The sequence below is a fragment of the Magnolia sinica genome, chromosome 15 (genome assembly GCF_029962835.1).
Source record: "Magnolia sinica isolate HGM2019 chromosome 15, MsV1, whole genome shotgun sequence".
In the NCBI taxonomy this organism is placed as follows: domain Eukaryota; kingdom Viridiplantae; phylum Streptophyta; class Magnoliopsida; order Magnoliales; family Magnoliaceae; genus Magnolia; species Magnolia sinica.
Window position 1 is genome coordinate 24,777,813 of NC_080587.1, and position 18,829 is coordinate 24,796,641.

At 39.1% G+C, this 18,829-nt stretch overlaps 1 protein-coding gene across 2 annotated transcripts in view; it reads left to right on the forward strand.

The window, feature by feature from the left end:
* Positions 1-401: 401 nt before the first annotated feature.
* The window catches only part of LOC131227450 (transcription elongation factor SPT6 homolog), a 57,197-nt gene continuing 38,769 nt past the window's right edge, over positions 402-18,829 (forward strand). The window contains exons 1-12 of one of the 2 annotated variants that reach the window (XM_058223247.1): positions 402-617; positions 706-783; positions 7,452-7,566; positions 7,650-7,737; positions 7,864-8,020; positions 8,143-8,269; positions 8,363-8,630; positions 8,799-8,987; positions 9,084-9,203; positions 9,327-9,713; positions 9,790-9,900; positions 10,029-10,808. In XM_058223247.1, the coding sequence (XP_058079230.1) occupies positions 584-617; positions 706-783; positions 7,452-7,566; positions 7,650-7,737; positions 7,864-8,020; positions 8,143-8,269; positions 8,363-8,630; positions 8,799-8,987; positions 9,084-9,203; positions 9,327-9,713; positions 9,790-9,900; positions 10,029-10,808 (2,454 nt within the window). In that variant the 5' untranslated portion in view covers positions 402-583. The remainder of the gene's footprint in view (positions 618-705; positions 784-7,451; positions 7,567-7,649; positions 7,738-7,863; positions 8,021-8,142; positions 8,270-8,362; positions 8,631-8,798; positions 8,988-9,083; positions 9,204-9,326; positions 9,714-9,789; positions 9,901-10,028; positions 10,809-18,829) is intronic. The other variant, XM_058223248.1, reaches the window with a different exon arrangement.

Here is an 18,829-nt window from a genome sequence, read left to right on the forward strand (position 1 = left end):
ATGATCACCATTAAAAACTGATTGGGAACCTCAGAGGTTTTGGATCAATATGATATTTGTGTTTTCCCTTCATCCATATCTATACGACATAATTAACAGTTTGGATGGCAAATAAACAGTGGCTCTAGTAAGGTTTCAACGGTGGATGTCATTATCACCGCTAATTCTTGTGGTGTGGTCCACTTTAGATTTGGATCTAACTAATTTTTGGATTTATATCCTAAAATAATCTGAAAAAATGGATGGACTGCGTGGATAAATAAAAAAAATCACGGTGGATCCCACAGAATCTCTGCCTGGACGGATTATCGTCCAGCGGGGGTTGGACGTAATCTGCTTCCCGTTGGCCCGAGCCCCAATTTAAATAGAACGAGTGCATCGCAGAGTGCAGTAAACCTCTCCCTCTCCCTCTCCCTCTCCGTCTCCCTCCCATAAAGCGATTTTCCTCCAGCCATTTTCCCAGCATTCTCAAAATATAGGGTTAGGGTTTGCCTTCTTCAGCTACAAAACCCTAGCATTTCTCCCCAACGTACATTTTGTTCCTTTTTGCAGCTGTTGCTGAGGTTAGGGTTTGTCGAAATCCATGGGCGGAAAAGCAGTAATCTCAGATGACGAAGGTTGAAATGATCGAACTCAGCTCATTTTTCTCTCTCTGGATTCGATTTTTTCTCATTTTCGTGATATTTTTTCCCTTTATATTTGCAGATGAGAATGAGATTGCTGAAGAAGACAAGCGAGGAGGAGGAGCTCGAGATAACGAAGATGTTGACGATGACGATGAAGGTTAGGGTTTGCTAGATTTTTGTATGGACGTACTGGATATTTAGGGTTTTGTTGGTTGAGGTTTTACTGGGTGCTTTGCTGAGCTGGACGGTGTTTTGCTTGGCCATTCTTTAGTGCAGATGTCCTGCCATTGTGGTAGTTCTATCCGTTACGAATTCTAGACGGGGGCCTCTTCATTATGTGTGCTATGCTCTATTATCTCCTCCATCAGACGATCCTGGTCACCCAATTGGGGGCTTGAAATGGACAGTGAAATCCAATGGTCAACATTTATTGCGGTAATAGATGCAATAAGTTGGACAGTAAGGATAATTTGATGGGGCCCGCTGTGTGAGTTACACTGTGCATATAAGCAATGTTTACGAGTCATGCTTTGTGATTTAGCTTGATTGGAATGAGCTACATGGGCTGTTCTCCAAATCAGGTCATCGAATTCTCTCATCCAGGGCCAGTACCGAGTCGACTTGGATGAGTTGACCAGGAGTCATATGTTAGTTTAAACCATATTCCTGATGCAAAGAGACTTCCTATTGACATCTCCTTTGTCCAGAGTCTTGGTCATGGATCATGGTATTGTAATTGCCATTCTAAAATTTCATTCAAGTAAAAGGAAACTGCATTGGTAAAGGAGAATAATTAGTTTGTTAAGAAATGGCATCATTTGGGTCTTCTTCAACGATAAGCCGCAATGAGAATGAGAGTGAGAATTCTCAATCCCTTCCCTAATGCTTTTCCTGTCGCTTCCTTTGGACAACTAGCTGCTCTGAAAACACAAATTTGATCATGCTTTTGTTATCCCTGCAGACTCCATATGTCCATACGAAAAGGTTCCGGGTTATCCAAAGAGGAACCATCGACATTCAATTTCTAGATTTCAACTAAAGCACCTTCCATTATGTAAACACCTTTGGTCTCCCTCATTGCTATTGGCAACCATCACCAAATTTCTCATAAGATTTAATGTTGACACCCCTTTGGATTCTTTACCATGAAGAGCCCACTTGACAAAGTACTTTATATGGTTTCCACCATTCTTTGTTGAATGTCGTTTGTTTCTTTCTTACAAAAAAATGCACTAAGAATTGTAAAAGGAGGCGATCTCCAAATGATCCTCTCTGTAACAAGAAAAAGGACCACCTTAAATTTGTAATATTCTCTAGGGGAGACGAAGAGATGCCAAAGTACTCTACCAATTCCTCTTAGTCATCCATCAATGTAAAAAATAAATGTTTGATTATTTCTTCCACTGGTTTAAACATGTAACTATTCTTCAGGAGCCCATGGTCAACCTCAGAGATAGTCTAATGCAAGACTTAGTACTCTCAAACATGCTACCAAATCCTCTTAGTCATCCAACAATGTAAAAAATAAATGGTTGATTCTTTCTTCCGTTTGTTTAAACATGTAACTATTCTTCAGGAGCCCATGATCAACCTCAGAGATAGTCTAGTGTAAGACTTTTCTTCTCTATAACCGTCTTCATGCAACCACATCCGTCAGCGTGGCATGTGTGGGGCTCTCTAAGTGCTCTATCAGGCGGGCCCTGTGATGTATCTGACTTGGCCTAGTCGTAAGCTGATCCGCTTACCAGGTGGGCTGCATGTCCGTGAAAACATTGGATGGTTTAAAAAATTGCTAGTTGTCCACATTCATTGTACATGTGTGTCTTGCTGATGAATCTACTAGTTGGATTTGGATTACGTTACCAACATGGTGTGGCTTGTTTAATGCTTGTTTAATGCATGGCTTGAATTTCTCCCACGTTTGCCAATTATAGACATCCCAGGTCGGTACACATTGTAGTGCGTGGGAGGAGCTTCCCGAGGCTTCTTGCCATGTATATCTGTTTCCCTTTAAGTTTCTGCTCTTTCTTGAATAGTTATTCTCTTTTTGTTGTTGGATTGAATGGTATACTTCCTTTTTTTTTTTCCTTTTCTTATGATGCATGCTTTGTTTATCTAATTCTAGTTTGTCATGCTTGAGGTTCATGATTTCATTGATCCATGTGGCTTATCTATATGGTGGGCCTTTTAGTGGATGGACAATTGTATGATTATCTCATTGCTTGGACAATCTGATCAATGAGCTTCAAGGGATGCTAAAAAAGTTCAACATGGAAGATCTTGCTATGATTGTCCCATCTGTGTACTTCTGTGCAATTACCCATCCAAACTGGAGTAGTAGAGCCCACAAAATGGATGATGTGTATCATTTGACTAGGCAAACAGCATGGACTCCAAGCGACCTTGTGGTTTTTGCCATTGGAAGAAAGGGGTTGGATGAGTTACATGTGAACGTGATGGATTTGAATTTTTTTTTTTTTTTTCCTTTTTCTGGCAATTCAGCTTTGTAATCTCTCATGCAAAAAACATCACTGGATTTTCATTTGAATAATTGCTGTTCTTCTTCTTCTTCCTTTTTTTTTTTTTTTCTTTTCTTCAGGGCCAGGTTTGGTGCCTCTGGAAGTGCGACATATTTGTGCTTAAATTTCATTTCCGCACATGTGCATACATGAACAAGATCAATCTGTTCATTTGTTTTTTCAATAGTTAATGGCCCCTGGTCCAAAACTCAAAATATTTGAATAACCATATCAATATATAATCCTGTGTTTAATTGGTGGCATACTAATTAACGCGAAAAGACAAACCTCGTAACCTGTCCCATCCAGTGAAAAAATGTCCTTTTACTGGATGGTTAAGATGGTCTAAACAAGGAAATCTTTGGTCATTGGCTAATCAGGGGCAGAACATGCAGGCTTTGGACCATCATATGCATGTGCCATGTGTACGGTACACAATATGGAGGTATGGAGGCACGAAAATGGCGTGTCTCCTGAGGCACAATACATGTTCTCCTTTTTTTCAATAAGAAATTTACCCATTCCTTTATTGGGAGAAGTTTTTTTAATATTTGTGACATATACCTATAAATTGACACTCTTCCAAAAAAAAAAAAACCTATAAAGTGTTTGCATCAGTGATGTTGAAGGGCTGGCTTGGGGCACATTGGGGCTAAGTTTCGCCAAGCTAGACTTGGTGACTGGTGGGACTCAGGCTGATTCTTGCCTGGACTTGAACTGTCTAGGCTGGGTCAACTGGGTCAGGCCTATTCAAAATATTGATTTTGCCAGCCAAGGCCCAGCCCATTGCCAACCCTCTTCGGAAACCCCCAAGCACACCTCTGCATGCAATAATCTGTATATGAGGTGGGCCCGACTGATGATCTTGCCCAGATGTTTAGCCAGTTAACCCATCAGGTGCTGCACACGTACATGACGGAATCTAGGCAATACTTTTTTAAACCGTCCATCTTTCTCATGTGGATACATATATCTGCTTTATACAGAGTCCATACTTAACAAGGAAAAGACCACATGATATGGGTATGCTTTCCAATGGGTGAGAAGTTTAATGAGAGGCCTGTTCAGGATGGGACCCACCAACCATTTGAACTGCCTAGATCATAGAAAGCTTAACTTGCATGTGTGGTGTTGGCTGAACTTAGAACACTGGTTAGCTTTGTTGTGCATTCTATATTTCTTCTAATCTGTAATCTGTTGGTGAGTCCTTTGCATTGATGTAGACTTCAGTAAAATGATGATGTTGGGTGCCTGCCGGTACCATTGGTCTTCAATCAACAGTTTAGACAAGTTTCTACATGTATGATATATCTACACATGTATATGTCGGATACCTAGAAATCTAATAGATTGTATACCTCTTTTCTGAGCACTTCATTGCTTGCTTTTCCTTATTGGTCTAGATAGCATATTTGTCACAAAGTGTATCAATGACATAATAATCGTTTTGGTTCTTGATGAGTGTAGGATAATAGGAGGTGAGTCAAAGCTTAGGGTGCCACAACTCATCCCCTGTACTAGTGCCATACCTGCTGCCAAAATAGACCATCCAAATCATGGGCCTCATGATGGATTGATCAAAATCCAAATAGCAGCATTGGCACATGTAGCACGCATTGAAATTGTACATCTATTGTATGCTATTGGGGTCATATCTCAAAAGTCACATTGTTCAGATGGTCCTAGCCATATGTTAAAGATCCTTTTGAGGCTACAGAAAGATAATTAGGAAAAAGCCCAACCACTGGCCAACAGCTGGTTGGAAAAGTCCTCCAAATGGTGTATATGACTTCCTGACCAGTGTCAGTGTGATCTTGGGTTAGTCACATCAATGATAGAGCCCGGTAGTAGAATAGTTTGGATCACTTGCAACTATACTAATGATAAGGCCCAATAGTGGGAGTATAGTTGATGAAGACGTGAACAGCAAAGTGCTGATGGATTGCGCTGTTATACTTGCTGAGGAGTTCTAGAGCATGGAATGAGCCCAAATATCTCCAACAATGGGCCAGATCCATAGATCCATCAGTAAACCACACATAATGGCACTCTTGGCATACTTTTGGGGTCCATAAAGCATTCTTTTGGGGGCATTTTTACATATTAATTTTGGACTTGTTATGATTTTTTTTTTTCTTTGTTTATGTTGTGGTTAAGTGGATGGGAATATTTTAGTCATTTTCTTTGAAGTTGAGATTGTAGGGCTGAGTATATCTCTAGCCTATGGTTTATGCTTGATGTGCAGCCCAAATTAATGCTAGTGATTCTCTTTGCTTTCTTCATACAAAAAGTCAATAAAGAAATTGTCCTTAGATCTTGAGATGTTTTAATTTTTTTTTTTTTTTTTTGTTATTTTTTTTTTCTTCTTTGCAAGCCTTGGGTGTAAACTCCTCTCTAGGGTTTGTGCACGTGCAAGTTTCGACAAGTAACGCCTGTGAACTAGGCCATCAAACTAGATGAGAGCTTTGATTATTCATTGATTTTTGCATTGATTTACCTTTCTTACAATTTGAAGAAGCACTATTCTTGGATTGGGCGTGTTTTGAGGTGTTATTTGTTGCTAGTGTTTGAAATAACTGAGTGCTGTTGACGAATCTCATTTGTTGGCTATGCCAATAGTCTAGATTATTTTCAACTAGAGAAATAATAGGGCCCAATGGCATACTAGTGTAGTTTGGATTACTTACAACTTTTCAAGTAATAGGGACCAATAGTTGAATAGTTTGGATCACTTAGATCTATTCAGCATGCATGAGATTAATGCTTGATATCCAACTTAAAAGAGACCTTACAAATTGATGAGGACATCACATCACGTACACCCTTATGTACGTATCAGAGGAAAAAGCGGGCCACGCCGATTTCCTTGTGGCTAGGCGAGTACCCATGATTGTGCTGAAGACCCCATGTGCATGTGCGAGCATCTGGAAGACCTCACCCTAGGAAGATGCACATGGGCTGCTTTATGGAGTGATCCAGACTGTTAGATCAGAGGGACGCGATGATTGGGCCATTGGATCGCATAGATCATATGATCGGGCCGTTGATCGTTGATCGTCCACATCAGTTTTAAACTTTATCATATTTTAGGATTTTAGTTTTTTATTATTTTATATTTGGGCACATTATGAGTGTTTTAGTTGATTTTATTTAGACTGGCTATTTTCGTTAAAGTTGACAAGATGGGGATTTTTGTAAATTTTGAAACTTCTTGGATCTATCTATAAAAAGAGGAGGGCGTTTGACCTCCCCCTCATTGAATTTCGTGATTAAAAAAAAGAGAAAAGCTCTTGCTTTCTTCCTTTCTTCTCCCTTTGAAGATACTTCCATGCGATTTGGAAGGAAGATTGGTGCGAGGCTAATCTTCATCAACGGAGGTGCGAGGTCTCCATATATCCCCACATCGTCTTCTTTTTTCTTCCCCATTCAGGTATTTCCTTCGGATTCTTAATTCTCCCATCTCAAATCTTCGTCTTCTCCCAAACCTGACTTTCCCATATCCATCCACAATCGAAACCCTAACCCTAAACCTAAAATTTTCAATTTTCCTACTTTCCCAAATCACCTAAACCCTAAACTATATCCTATGTTAATTGGATGTACTTACATCAATTAGATCCGAGTTTCTTTTTATTTAATGATCTTAAGTTACGTTGTTGGTAGCTTAGGCTAGGATTATGCATGGTTTTCTTTTGATTTTCATGATATTTGTGATGATTATAGCGATGTTTGTGTTTTTTTTTGTTAAATATCTTAATTTGGCCATTTGATCTCACATGTTACTTAATTTATGCATCGGTCCTGCATCACAAATTCTTCTGTTTTTTGAAGTTACAAAGTAGAAACATGTTTGCTCCTTTCATGTTAATGTTTAGGCATTCCCATGTGTGATGCACATGCAATTTACTAGTGTGTGCATGCTCACACACACAGTACAATTCCACACACATGGGAAACAAAGTACAATTCCTGATTCTTTTCAACTTCTTATTTTTCAAAAACAGGCGATTCCCTGCTCCTGCTTTTTGCGAAATTGCAACTAAAGTTCTTGTCTTGATGATGGTTTCTTTTTCTTTTTTCTTAATAGTGTGTTGGTGTTGAGCTGAAGAGGTTGTGATTGTGTTCTATACTTTGTTTTTCAATTTTGCTATATGCTTACCAAAAAAGGAAAAACATACTGCCATTCTATTATTGTTTCTGGTGAGGAGTCTAGATTGTATTTTCATTTCCTTCTAGATGTTGTTATATTGCTGCTGGTAGGGTCCTGGTGGGTTCTTATAATGCTGTTTTATTGTGTGTTTTCTAGAAGAAGAGGGGCAGGATGAGTATGAGAAGGATGGGTTTATAGTAGATGATGTAGATGAAGAAGAAGGGGACAGTGACAAGGAAAAGCATATGAAGAAGAAGAAGAGGAAAAAGAGGTAGCATTTGCCTACAAGTTAGTCACTGTTTTGTCCACTGATTTCCTTCGCTGGCAGTAATGGTTTTCTTTTCTGCATTTTAGAGAATCCAAGAAGAATTTTGCTCTTGATGAAGATGACTATGAGTTGCTCAAGGACAACAACGTTACGACCTTCCATCGTCCCAAGCTTGTGAGTTAAATTTTTTTGGTTTCCTGTATTGCTTTTCCTTGGGTTTGAAATTCTAACTATTTGCTAAAAAAGTGGAAGGTTTTTTCCTTTCATCTCAAATTCAAATCTTACTTGAAATGTGAGTAGGGGAGCAAAAACTTCAAGCGATTGAAGAAAGCTGGAAGGGACTCTGAGCAAGTAGAGCTATCTGGTTTTTTGGATAATGATGAGGTCGTTAAAAGCAGTCGGAGTGGTCAGTCTGCTGAAGAAAAACTTAAGCGAAGTTTATTTGGTGACGATGAAGGTTGTTATAGAAACCATCTGTTCAATTCTATTCCTTCTAATTTTTTTTTTCTTTTCACTTTCTATTTTCCGTTAAAAAAAGGAAATTTACATGATTGAATGATGAAACCTTATTTTTCCTAGGGACACCTCTTGAGGATATTGCTGAAGATGAGGAAGAGCTGGAAGAGGGTGGGGATATTGCTGAGGAGGACGAAATGGCAGATTTTATTGTAGATGAGGAAGTAGTTGACAAGTATAGTGCTCGTGTTAGCTATATTTTCTCAATTCAGAATCTCCAGTCACATGTTCATATTGTCGTGATTCTTAAAACACTTTTCTAACTGGGCAAAACTTCCTTCTCTAGGAGAAAACCTAGCAAAATTAAGTTGAGGCAGACAGCTGGAGCTTCCTCATCTGCATTGCAGGAGGCTCACGGCATATTTGGGGATGTTGATGAACTTCTGATGAAGCGCAAACAAGGGCTTGTTAAGAGTGGTAGTTTTCATGATTCCGGTGAGTGGAGCGTAAAGAACCCCGAAGATGAATTTGAACCTTTTATTCTCACGGAGAGGTATAAGACTGAGAAGGATGATCAGATACAAGAGATTGATGTGCCAGAGAGGATCCAGGTCATATTGTCCTGCACTATAATATTCTCCTTTTTAATAATCTTCACAGAAAGAAAGAAATATCCTTTATTGCAGTTCATATGCACATTCTGTGTGTTCAAGCTTCTCAATGAATGCTTCCAACATTTGGGTAAGATCTTAACCATGCATTGTTCTTTCATTGTGCAGTTATTGAAGGAAATTACTGGCCATATTCCAACAGATGATAAAAGTATAGAAGAAGAGAGTGCCTGGATATATAATCAGCTAACTATGTCTGACATGTCGCCATTTTTCGGGAACATGAATCTTATTGGGGAAATTAACAAGGAAGAGATTGGGAATGTATTGGGAATGCTACATGTGCAGAAGCTTGATGTAAGGATTCATTTATTTTTCAGAATAGAAGATCATCGACATCATACATATTCTTTTGATAGCCTGATCCTTTGCTTTTCTTTTCTACTATTTTAGATTCCTTTTATTGCTATGTATCGGAAGGAGCTCTGTCTTAGCCTATTGAAAGACCCAGAGCAAGATCTTGTGGAGAGTGATGATAGTGTTGAGAGAACCTGTACACTGAAGTGGCATAAGGTAATTCTGTTTCACATGGGAATAACTTCTGCATTCATGAATTTTGCATTGAATCTAAATGTTGGGTTCGAATCTTGTAAAATGGAGTGCTGAAGCCGGGCCAACAATATTTTAATTTTGCAGAAACTCTGGGCCATCCAGAACCTTGACAGGAAATGGTTGATTCTGCAAAAACGGAAGACTGCTCTTCAGATATACTACAATAAGCGCTTTCAAGAAGAAACCCGGAGGCTTGATGATGAAACAAGGCTTGCATTGAAACGGCAGCTTTTCAAATCAGTTATTAACTCGCTTAAAGCTTCTGAATCAGAAAGAGAGGTTGATGATGTCGACTTGAAGTTTAATTTGTATTTCCCCCCAGGTGAAGTTGTTGTGGAAGATGGCCAATTTAAAAGGCCAACTCACAAATCCCTATATAGTATTTGTTGTAAGGCTGGTCTTTGGGAGGTTGCCCGCAAGTTCGGGTTAAGTTCTGAGCAATTTGGATTACTTCTAAACTTGGACAAGATGGTATGTATATATTCATTGTCCTTGTATTTGCTTTCAACATAAAGTTGTAACTATGTGCAGCTTCTCTTGATTCCAGCGTGTGGATGAATTAGAGGATCCTAATGAAACTCCTGAGGAAATAGCTGCCAATTTTACATGTGCAATATTTGAGACCCCTAAAGATGTGCTCAAAGGTGCCAGGCACATGGTAAGCATTTTCTTCATGTTGTCCCTAAATTTAAGTTCTACTTGTATCTATCTGGTGCTTATGGCAGAGGATGCTTGGTTTATTTTTCATTTGTGTTTTCAATGCTTGTTATGTTTTGCTTGCTCCAGGTAGCGGTAGAAATCAGCTCTGAGCCATGTGTCAGGAAACATGTTCGCAGTATCTTCATGGAGCATGCAACTGTTTCTACAAGTCCCACTTCTGATGGGAACACGGCTATTGATTCTTTTCATCAGTTTTCTGGCGTGAAGTGGTTGTGTGACAAGCCCCTATCTGAATTCAAAGATGCACAGTGGCTTCTTATACAAAAGGCTGAAGAAGAGAAACTCCTTCAAGTGAGCATAAAACTGCCTGAAAATGTTCACAATAAACTAATGAGTGATGCAAAGGATTTTTATCTTAGTGATGGTGTTAGTAGATCTGCTCAGCTTTGGAACGAGCAACGTGAGTTAATATTGAAGGATTCTTTCTTTAATTTCCTTCTTCCTTCACTGGAAAAGGAAGTTCGGTCTCTGCTGACTGTGAGATCCAAGAACTGGCTACTTATGGATTATGGGAAACAGTTGTGGGAGAAAGTCTCAGTTGCTCCATATCATCAGAAGGAAAAGGATTCTGGTTCTGACAATGACATTGTACCAAGAGTCATGGCTTGCTGTTGGGCCCCCGGAAAGCCAGCAACCACTTTTGTGATGTTGGATTCATCGGGAGAAATGCTAGATGTGCTGTATGCAGGGTCTATCAGTCTTCGGTCTCAGAGTGTTAATGATCAGCAACGGAAGAAAAATGATGAACAACGTCTAGTGAAGTTCATGACCGATCACCAGCCCCAAGTTGTTGTTGTGGGAGCTGTGAATTTGTATTCTACACGTTTGAAAGATGATATATTTGAGGTATCCTTAAAACTTTTGATGGTTTAATTCTAATTGGATGGTTGTTTGAACAAGCTTCTGAGCAATGTGTGCTTGCATACCGAGACTGACCACATTTGTATAGAAAATACAAAAGAACTGTCAGAAATTCAAAATTACCTGATTTTTTTGAACACTGAACTAGAACTTTAAAAAATTACCTGATTTTTTTGAACAATTTATTTTTAAAGTTCTGGCATGGTCAGTTAGATTTTCAAACATTTGTATTTGGTGTGTTTAAAAAACCTGAAATCTCAACCAGACTCGATATCCAGATAGTTTGGGTTGACTCGAAGACTCAACCAAGTCTAACTCGAGACAACTTGGTATTTACTAAAAATGTTTAAATGAGTCCTGCATATTTTTTTGAAACATATTTAAATTTACTTATCTGTTAGTAAAATATATAAATCAGCCAGAATAAACAAAGGCATGGCCTATGATATGATGGTTATAATGTTTGCTTCCTTAGTAAGGGTCACTTCTGAAACTTCACCCTGTTAGTGCTTCGTTTCTTTACTCATAGTTAACAGTAGTTTTCAAACTATGGAGCTCCTTTTTTTCCTTCTAATTTTCTTGCTATATACTTCATAACCTGTTCTTACCTGCTTTTGATGTATTCTTTCTTCAATGAATTGCAATGTCGTATTCATCTTCCACGTTATCTCCAAAAGATATACTGATAGTTTTGCCTAATTTGACAAGTGCTTTGAAAACCAACTGTCTTTTGCAACTACTCTTCTGAGCGATTATTGTGAAGTTCCTTCGTGGTAATCCCCAAACTGTTCATTTGCTTTTATATGTGACACTTTGTAAGTGCACTTGCTCGTGCAAACACAGTCTAGGTGTGTGATATTAGATCTGCTTTTCAGATGATCCGCACTGTTTTGATTCCATTTCTCAAAGACCATTCTGATATGATGATCAGTTGGTTCACATGCATGTATACATCGAATTTAGGCCATTCTTCTATCCCTCTTAACTATTCCATTGTTCGTATAAGTCCAGCTCACCCCGATCATATTTGTCTGATTTTCAAGACGTAACTGACATAGTTGGGAATTGGGATGGCTGGATGTGTGGCTCTAATACTGCATACACGAGCCTTTCTTCCACATGAGAAGCAAGTGCACTTGAATGAGTAGACTTAGCATCCTTCATTTTTTAATTCAGTAGGTGCAACGCTTCATGAGTATGAACTGGCCATAGCCCATTCACTGTGAGGGATCCCCATGTGAAAAAAAGGCGTTTGACTCCTAGTTGGGCGATTGTTGAAACCAGGTGCTGCCTCCACTCTGAATCTGGCTTTGGACTTGTGCTCCCACTTGCTAGCTGTTTATACTCACGAACATTTTGAAACAGGCACTTCCCTTCATCCGAATCTGTTGCTGCTTCACTTCATGCTTCGGGAAACCAACTGAATAGTGCATGGACAAAGTTGCAGAACTAACATGTTTGACTGATCCAAACCAAGGTTTAAAATTGTTTTTAGCGTATCATATAGTTCACCACCAATACATGGTTGTATTGCCCTGTATTGCCGCATTTCAGGCCTGTATTGGCCTGATAAACCTGAATCGTCTGTCCGATACTGTTTTGTATTGTTCAATACATACCAGTTTTGGATGATGCTTTAAACCTTGATCCAAACAGACCACAAATCCCTGTTCAATAAAATTGCGTGGCATTTGAACTGCATTGTTTCAAATGGAAGTAAATGCAATGAAGTCAACATTGCTATCTAGTTCAATCGTGCATCCAGACACGTCCTAAGTTTACATTTTCTGCATGTTTTGATATAGGCTAAAGAAATCATGAACCTGGTCAAACTAAAAGAATTTTCTAACAGTTATTTTCTTGTAATTATGGGCTTGCTTCAGGAAAAAAAACTACACCTGTAATTCTTTTGAGCCTTAACAAAATATTTATTTATTTATTGATGAATAATGACAATTTATTGAAACTAGAAAGATAGTTAAAAAGGCAGGGGGAACTATCCCAGTCTTCCCAGAGGTTTTGATCAATGATTAAATACGCCCACCTGAGAAACGAAATACTTTGTGCTCTAGGCTGTGAGCTCAACGGCTCTAGGATCAACGAAGCTTGGTTTGGGTATAAACAAGATATTTAGAATCTTTGGACTCGACACCACATCCCTGATCACCTCGCAAACAAAAAGAAACCTGCACTGTTCCTGAAGGGTTGGGGAGATGCATTCTGATATTTTGGTAGACAGCCCAGCCACCTGGATGGGGTTAGCCTGGTAATTGCCAACCACCTTCAATACTACCAATAGGACTTCAACAATATCTTTGTCAAACGCCTCAGAAATACATTAGAAAATTTGTTGCAGGTTCATAAAACTCAGTTGCATTTTGGTTAATCCTTGCTATGTTGGCCTGTTGGATGTCTTCTATTTGTTTATTTATTTTAGAAATAGTTATGTCGGTAATAGTTATTTGCACTTCAGCTGGTTTCATTTTGTAATGGATGATTATTAAGCATTTGTGGTATTTTTGTCATGTTTTGTGACAATTTACTGCAAAAATAATCTTGTACATCTGGTGACTGATATCTCTTGTTTTATTTCAAGCAGTGTTTTAAATAGCGTGTAGCTTAAGCTACACAATCGTTAATATTTTTTTAATTAAAATAATAGAAAATATGATAAAATTTACAAAATGCATAATTTCTGTATTCTAGACTATGAATCTGGATCATCAACCGCGTATTTCCATGCAATCTCTCTCTCTCTCTCTCTCTCTCTCTCTCTGCCTGTAGACATCTCTAAGTGTGACCTCTTTTTTTTTTTTTTTTTTCGTTGATATACACCACAATTTGGATAGTCTGGATTAGTTTAATGTAGTGCCACGTGTCATAGGTATAAGTCATCACTATTTTAAAATAGGTGTTAAACAAATATAGAAAAAACACTCAAAAAAAAGAGATTTTAGATAGCTTGTGCTATCTACGCTACACACTACCCCACGTTGCATGCACTGTGGCTTACGCTACCAGGGGGTTATGCTACCTGCTACGCTACATATTGTTTTCTCTATGCTACACTACGTAGTGTACGCTACACGCTACGCTACAATGCTACCGAAACACTAATCTCAAGTTAGTCGTGGAAGCGCAATGGTTGCTGTGAAGAAGATGCAGATGGTTACTATGCATTTATTTTTTGGTTGGAAGATACAATGTTTCATTAAGGGCATGTTTGGATTCACGTATAGTATTGTATAGGGAAGTAAAACTGTCCCATCAACATATTAGTGGTCCTGCAGCGGTAATACGTCTGCAAATTGCAAACCGCTCACAATGTTTAGATAAGAGTGCACTCGTATTGCACTCTTCCCATGGTTTCCGAAGTCATTGTTTGGGAATGGAGTGGTCATCAGCCGCACTGCTTCCCAAGCATGACATGGGTCTGGAATTAATGTGGGCCGTGAGAGGAAAATTGTATACAGACATCCAGCCCTCACATGATGTATTTCCTGTCCAAAGTCAATGTGGGCCCCACCATGATGACGTAAGTAAAACCCCAACAGTCCACCTGATTTATATATCCTGGATATATTCAGTATAATCAGTTAGATCGGTATCAATCCAGATAGGACGGTCTAGATTTCAATTATGCCTCCAGGCCACAACCGTTATGGTTCATCAGTAACCAACCAGATCGTAGATGTCGTCACATGAAGTGGTCCCACTATGACATATAATAATGCCCTCAATAAAAGAACATGTAAAAGTGTTCATAGGATGATTTCCTTGTGAAACATAGCTGGTGGTGGAGAGCAAAGAACAACCAGACAGATGTACCATGATTCCTGTTCACAGCAAGAAAAAAAACCACAAAAAAAAAGAAAAAAAGAAAAAAAAGGAGCGTTTATCTTTCAAAAAAATCCAAACAATTTGACTGGAAGTAACAGACAATACTACAACTGCTGCTAACCCGACACAGATGGTGGAAGAAACATAATGCAAACTTGCTACATAAAAATAGCAGACATATTTTGACTTGAAGAGAGGTTTGCAACCAATATGGACATAGCCCTGCAACTATATGTTTAAGATACGATAGAAGAAATGATCCAGGCAATGACAACATAAATCAGCAACACCACAATCACAACTTTGATTAGTGCATTCATCATCCCATTTTCACCATGTTCTCCTATCAAGCCTGTGTGTGATTCGCATGGAGATTGCGTCCCAACAAAATCCTCCTGCCGATGAGCCGAGCCCTGAGGAGGAGAATTTTCAGTCTGAAATCTCCTGGTGGGCCCATCATAATTTTGGCGTGTGGTGGGTCTTCCATGATTCTGGTATGTGCTTTGACAAACAGTTAAAAACACAATATTCAAATGTATTATGATGGAGATGGTATACAAATCGCTTCTCAAACAATAAGACTAACGATGTGACGATTCCATCTGAACATAGGTTTCTTATCAGTACCAGAAAATCCTGCCAAGCTTTTGCAGCCTCCTCATATGACTTGTACGATTGGTGCCTACATCCGCTATAGCGATCCACCTGTGCTCGTGCATCCTCTCACTTGTAATATAATCCAAGATGTCTGCCAACAAAGACTACGTAGTATTTCCCCATACGTTGCTGAAAAAACATTCCAAATAACAGTCATTATTACAATGAAGTGAATATAGCATGTGCCAGCAGTTTTGAATCTGTTCAATTGTTATTAGAAGAATCAGATAACAACAATAAGTACAACTGCTTCCATCCACACCCAATCTCGGGTCTTACCTTATCAGTAGGTATTTATGAAGTGATGAACTGATATTCAATCCCATGAAATCATGGAATTTAATACAATCCTTGCAAAAAAAATGAAATATACATATCCTAATTCATACCAGGTGGTACTGCAACAATGATAAAGTGCAGAGAGTTTATAACATCAGTTAACAGAAAAGATAATGTACATATATGATGTGAAGAGATGACAGTTTTCTCTGCAAGGAAACAGAACAGACAGTCCACATATAACAACACATACAACATGGAAAACCATCCAAACATAATATATGCAAACATTCGAAATCAAGAGGTATGTTCCTGCGTTCTGAGGTAGATAATCAGTTTTACCTGCACTCGTGCATTTCATTCTCATTGCTAACAGATATTAGAAGTAATCCTACCACCAAGGATCAATTTGCAGAGTCAAAGTTAATGAAGCATTATCAACAAGGTCCCAAAAGTTGGGTGCTAGTACCCATGTAGTACCCTAATTATCCAGCCCACCAAAAACAACAATCCAAAAAACCACGTGTTTAAATTACAAAAAAAACCAAAAGAAACTATTTCAGTAATAGTTGTTTAAGAGTTCCAGAAATCCCCAGGATAGAGATGTTTCAAACATTTGTGTTGCGGTCGATGAGCTTTTGAACCCACTCCTTCCGCCTTTCATGTCCCATCTTGATGAAGAAATTGGCATGAACAATATCATTCTGTAGCAGTCTAGCAGCCCAGACCTGATCCTCCTGGCTGAGACCATCGACATCCTCTAAAATGCTCAGTATTTTTTGGAGACGGGTCATAGTTTTTCCCATTGCTATAGTAATTGTTAGGGACCTGACAGCCTCGGCCACTTCACCCATCTTGTATCTTATTTGGTCACTTGGTTTAACCCTTTGTTGACGGGTCGTGCCAGTACCAGTGCTCTGACTGTTCCTAGACCCAAACGAAGTCTCCATAGGGCCTATATGAACCCTCTTCGTCTGCTTATGTGACCCCTCATTGGGACATCGTGCCGAACCACTACCGTTTTCATCATCATCGTCTGAAGAAAGGCGTACTGTATCATTGCCATCCTCTTCAAACTCATCGGAAGAGTCAACGTCATCTCTTGGGCGGCGACGTCCAGAAATGGGAGATGAGTATGCTGTACTGGCATAAGATCCCTGCGCACAGTCACTACCGAACATAAAACTCAGATCCTCGTACTTATCTATATGTTTTCCTCGTACCCTTTCCACATATGGGTGGGACTGCAAGAACAAAAAAGTACAAGTTAACAACCTAACAACTATATAATCAGATATGTCCCACCTAAAGAAAATGAGGTTGAACACATAATTTAATTACAGAGATGTCTATCTGATATCCCCTCAGTCTATAATCATTTTGAAATCAGGTATGGGGTCTACAAAATCATTAGCAACAACCATTCTCTTCTCAGATATGCATAGCTGAAACATTATATCCGACAAGTCCATTTATACAGATAACACTCCGTTCAGTTCATTGAATTTCAGATATGCATTGCTGAAATTTGGGCAATGCATCAAAAATGCATAGAGATATGCATAGGACTGATATTGTCTGCAGCAACTTCAGTTTTCTTTAATCAGCTGTGCATATATTACTTGTTCAGCATTATATAGAGAATACATGTATCTTACCGCAATATAGGCCTCCCAGACATCATTAGTAGCAATGACCATTTTAACAATGGGATCCCAACCAAAACCACTCGCGTTTAACATATCCTTCACAACCCAGTAGAATTTTTTCAAAGTGCGCAGGCGGTTGGATATATGTTTATTCTCTAGCTGGACTCTACATCTGACACTGATTTCAGTTATAGTTGCTTTGTACGCTTCCGGCTTGAAGCTGACGTTGCTCTTACGACCCAGGTTTACCTGCTCAACTAGAGCATCGACCAATGCGTTGTCCATCGCATCAGTCCATTGTATGCGAACAGTTTTCTTCGGGCGTGCATATCTTCGATTTTTTCCGGTTGGAGACACTGGTGATGCTGCTGTCAATAGTGCTGCTGAGCTGATTGTAGCTGATGTTCCAAATATTTTGCTGGGTGATGTCAGGGGGCTATTGGTAGAGCCTTTGCGTTTTGACGGAGATGCTAACACATTCTTATCTTTGCCTATTTTGTTGGAACTCCGTAGGAAGTTCATATTACCTACGAAGCATTAACAATCAATGGAAAGTAGTCTGAAAGAAACAAGCATGTGGACAAGAAATATGAGTATGAGGCATACTAAGATTATACATTGCAAACTTAGCGATAATAATCGATTAAACTGTCAGACATCATGAAGTCATTTCATAAGAAAATAAAAAGGGAAATAGTCGTAAGTTCTCAAGAGCACACGAGATGACCAACAAAACAGTAAAAATCTGATGTTATAGAAAACAGCTTAATACATGACATAAAAAAGGGAAAATTAACACCGCCGTCGGGCACGAGGAAGGCTGTCATTTCACATCCTCTGCGCAATTTGATCCCTTTTTTTGATCCACTCATCTCTCGCGCGGTCTGTCAGACTAGTCAACGCGCGATCTTCGTCAGCATTATTGACCTCGATAGGGAAAGGCGAGATTTCCTCAGAACCACTCCAAAATCCTCAACTGCTTCATAAAAATCGTCTTCACCAGAAACACAGATGAAATTGTGCAGCACACAGAAAGCTATAACAATTTTTACTTGTGTTATAAACTTGAACTGTGGTGCTATCCGCAATATAGGGAATCAACCCTTTAAAAGACCGAAACACTGTTCGATAACATTTCTCAACTGGGCATGACGATAATTGAATAGTTCTTTCATATTTGCAGGCTTTCTTCCTGTACAAAATTCATTCAAATGATACTGGACACCTCGATAAGGTGCCATACAACTAGGAGAGTGGGCATATCCCGCATCCACAACATAATATTTTCCTACACAAATCAATATATGAGAATTAACCATGTGAACAATCGCATCCTACATATGTACATGAATAGCAAGTGTCATTGATTATCATGAGGGACAAGGAAACAATTAGGGCGACGAGTTAATGCATTTTGCAATACACGAGCATTGGCGGCTGAACCATCCCAACCCGCTAGCACATATACAAATTTCATATCGAACGTACATGCTGCCATTACGTTTTGTGACAGAATACCTTTTCGATTATGAAAAGTTGCTCTTTCGCCTTTCGGCAAATAGGCTGGAGTGTGGGTGCCAT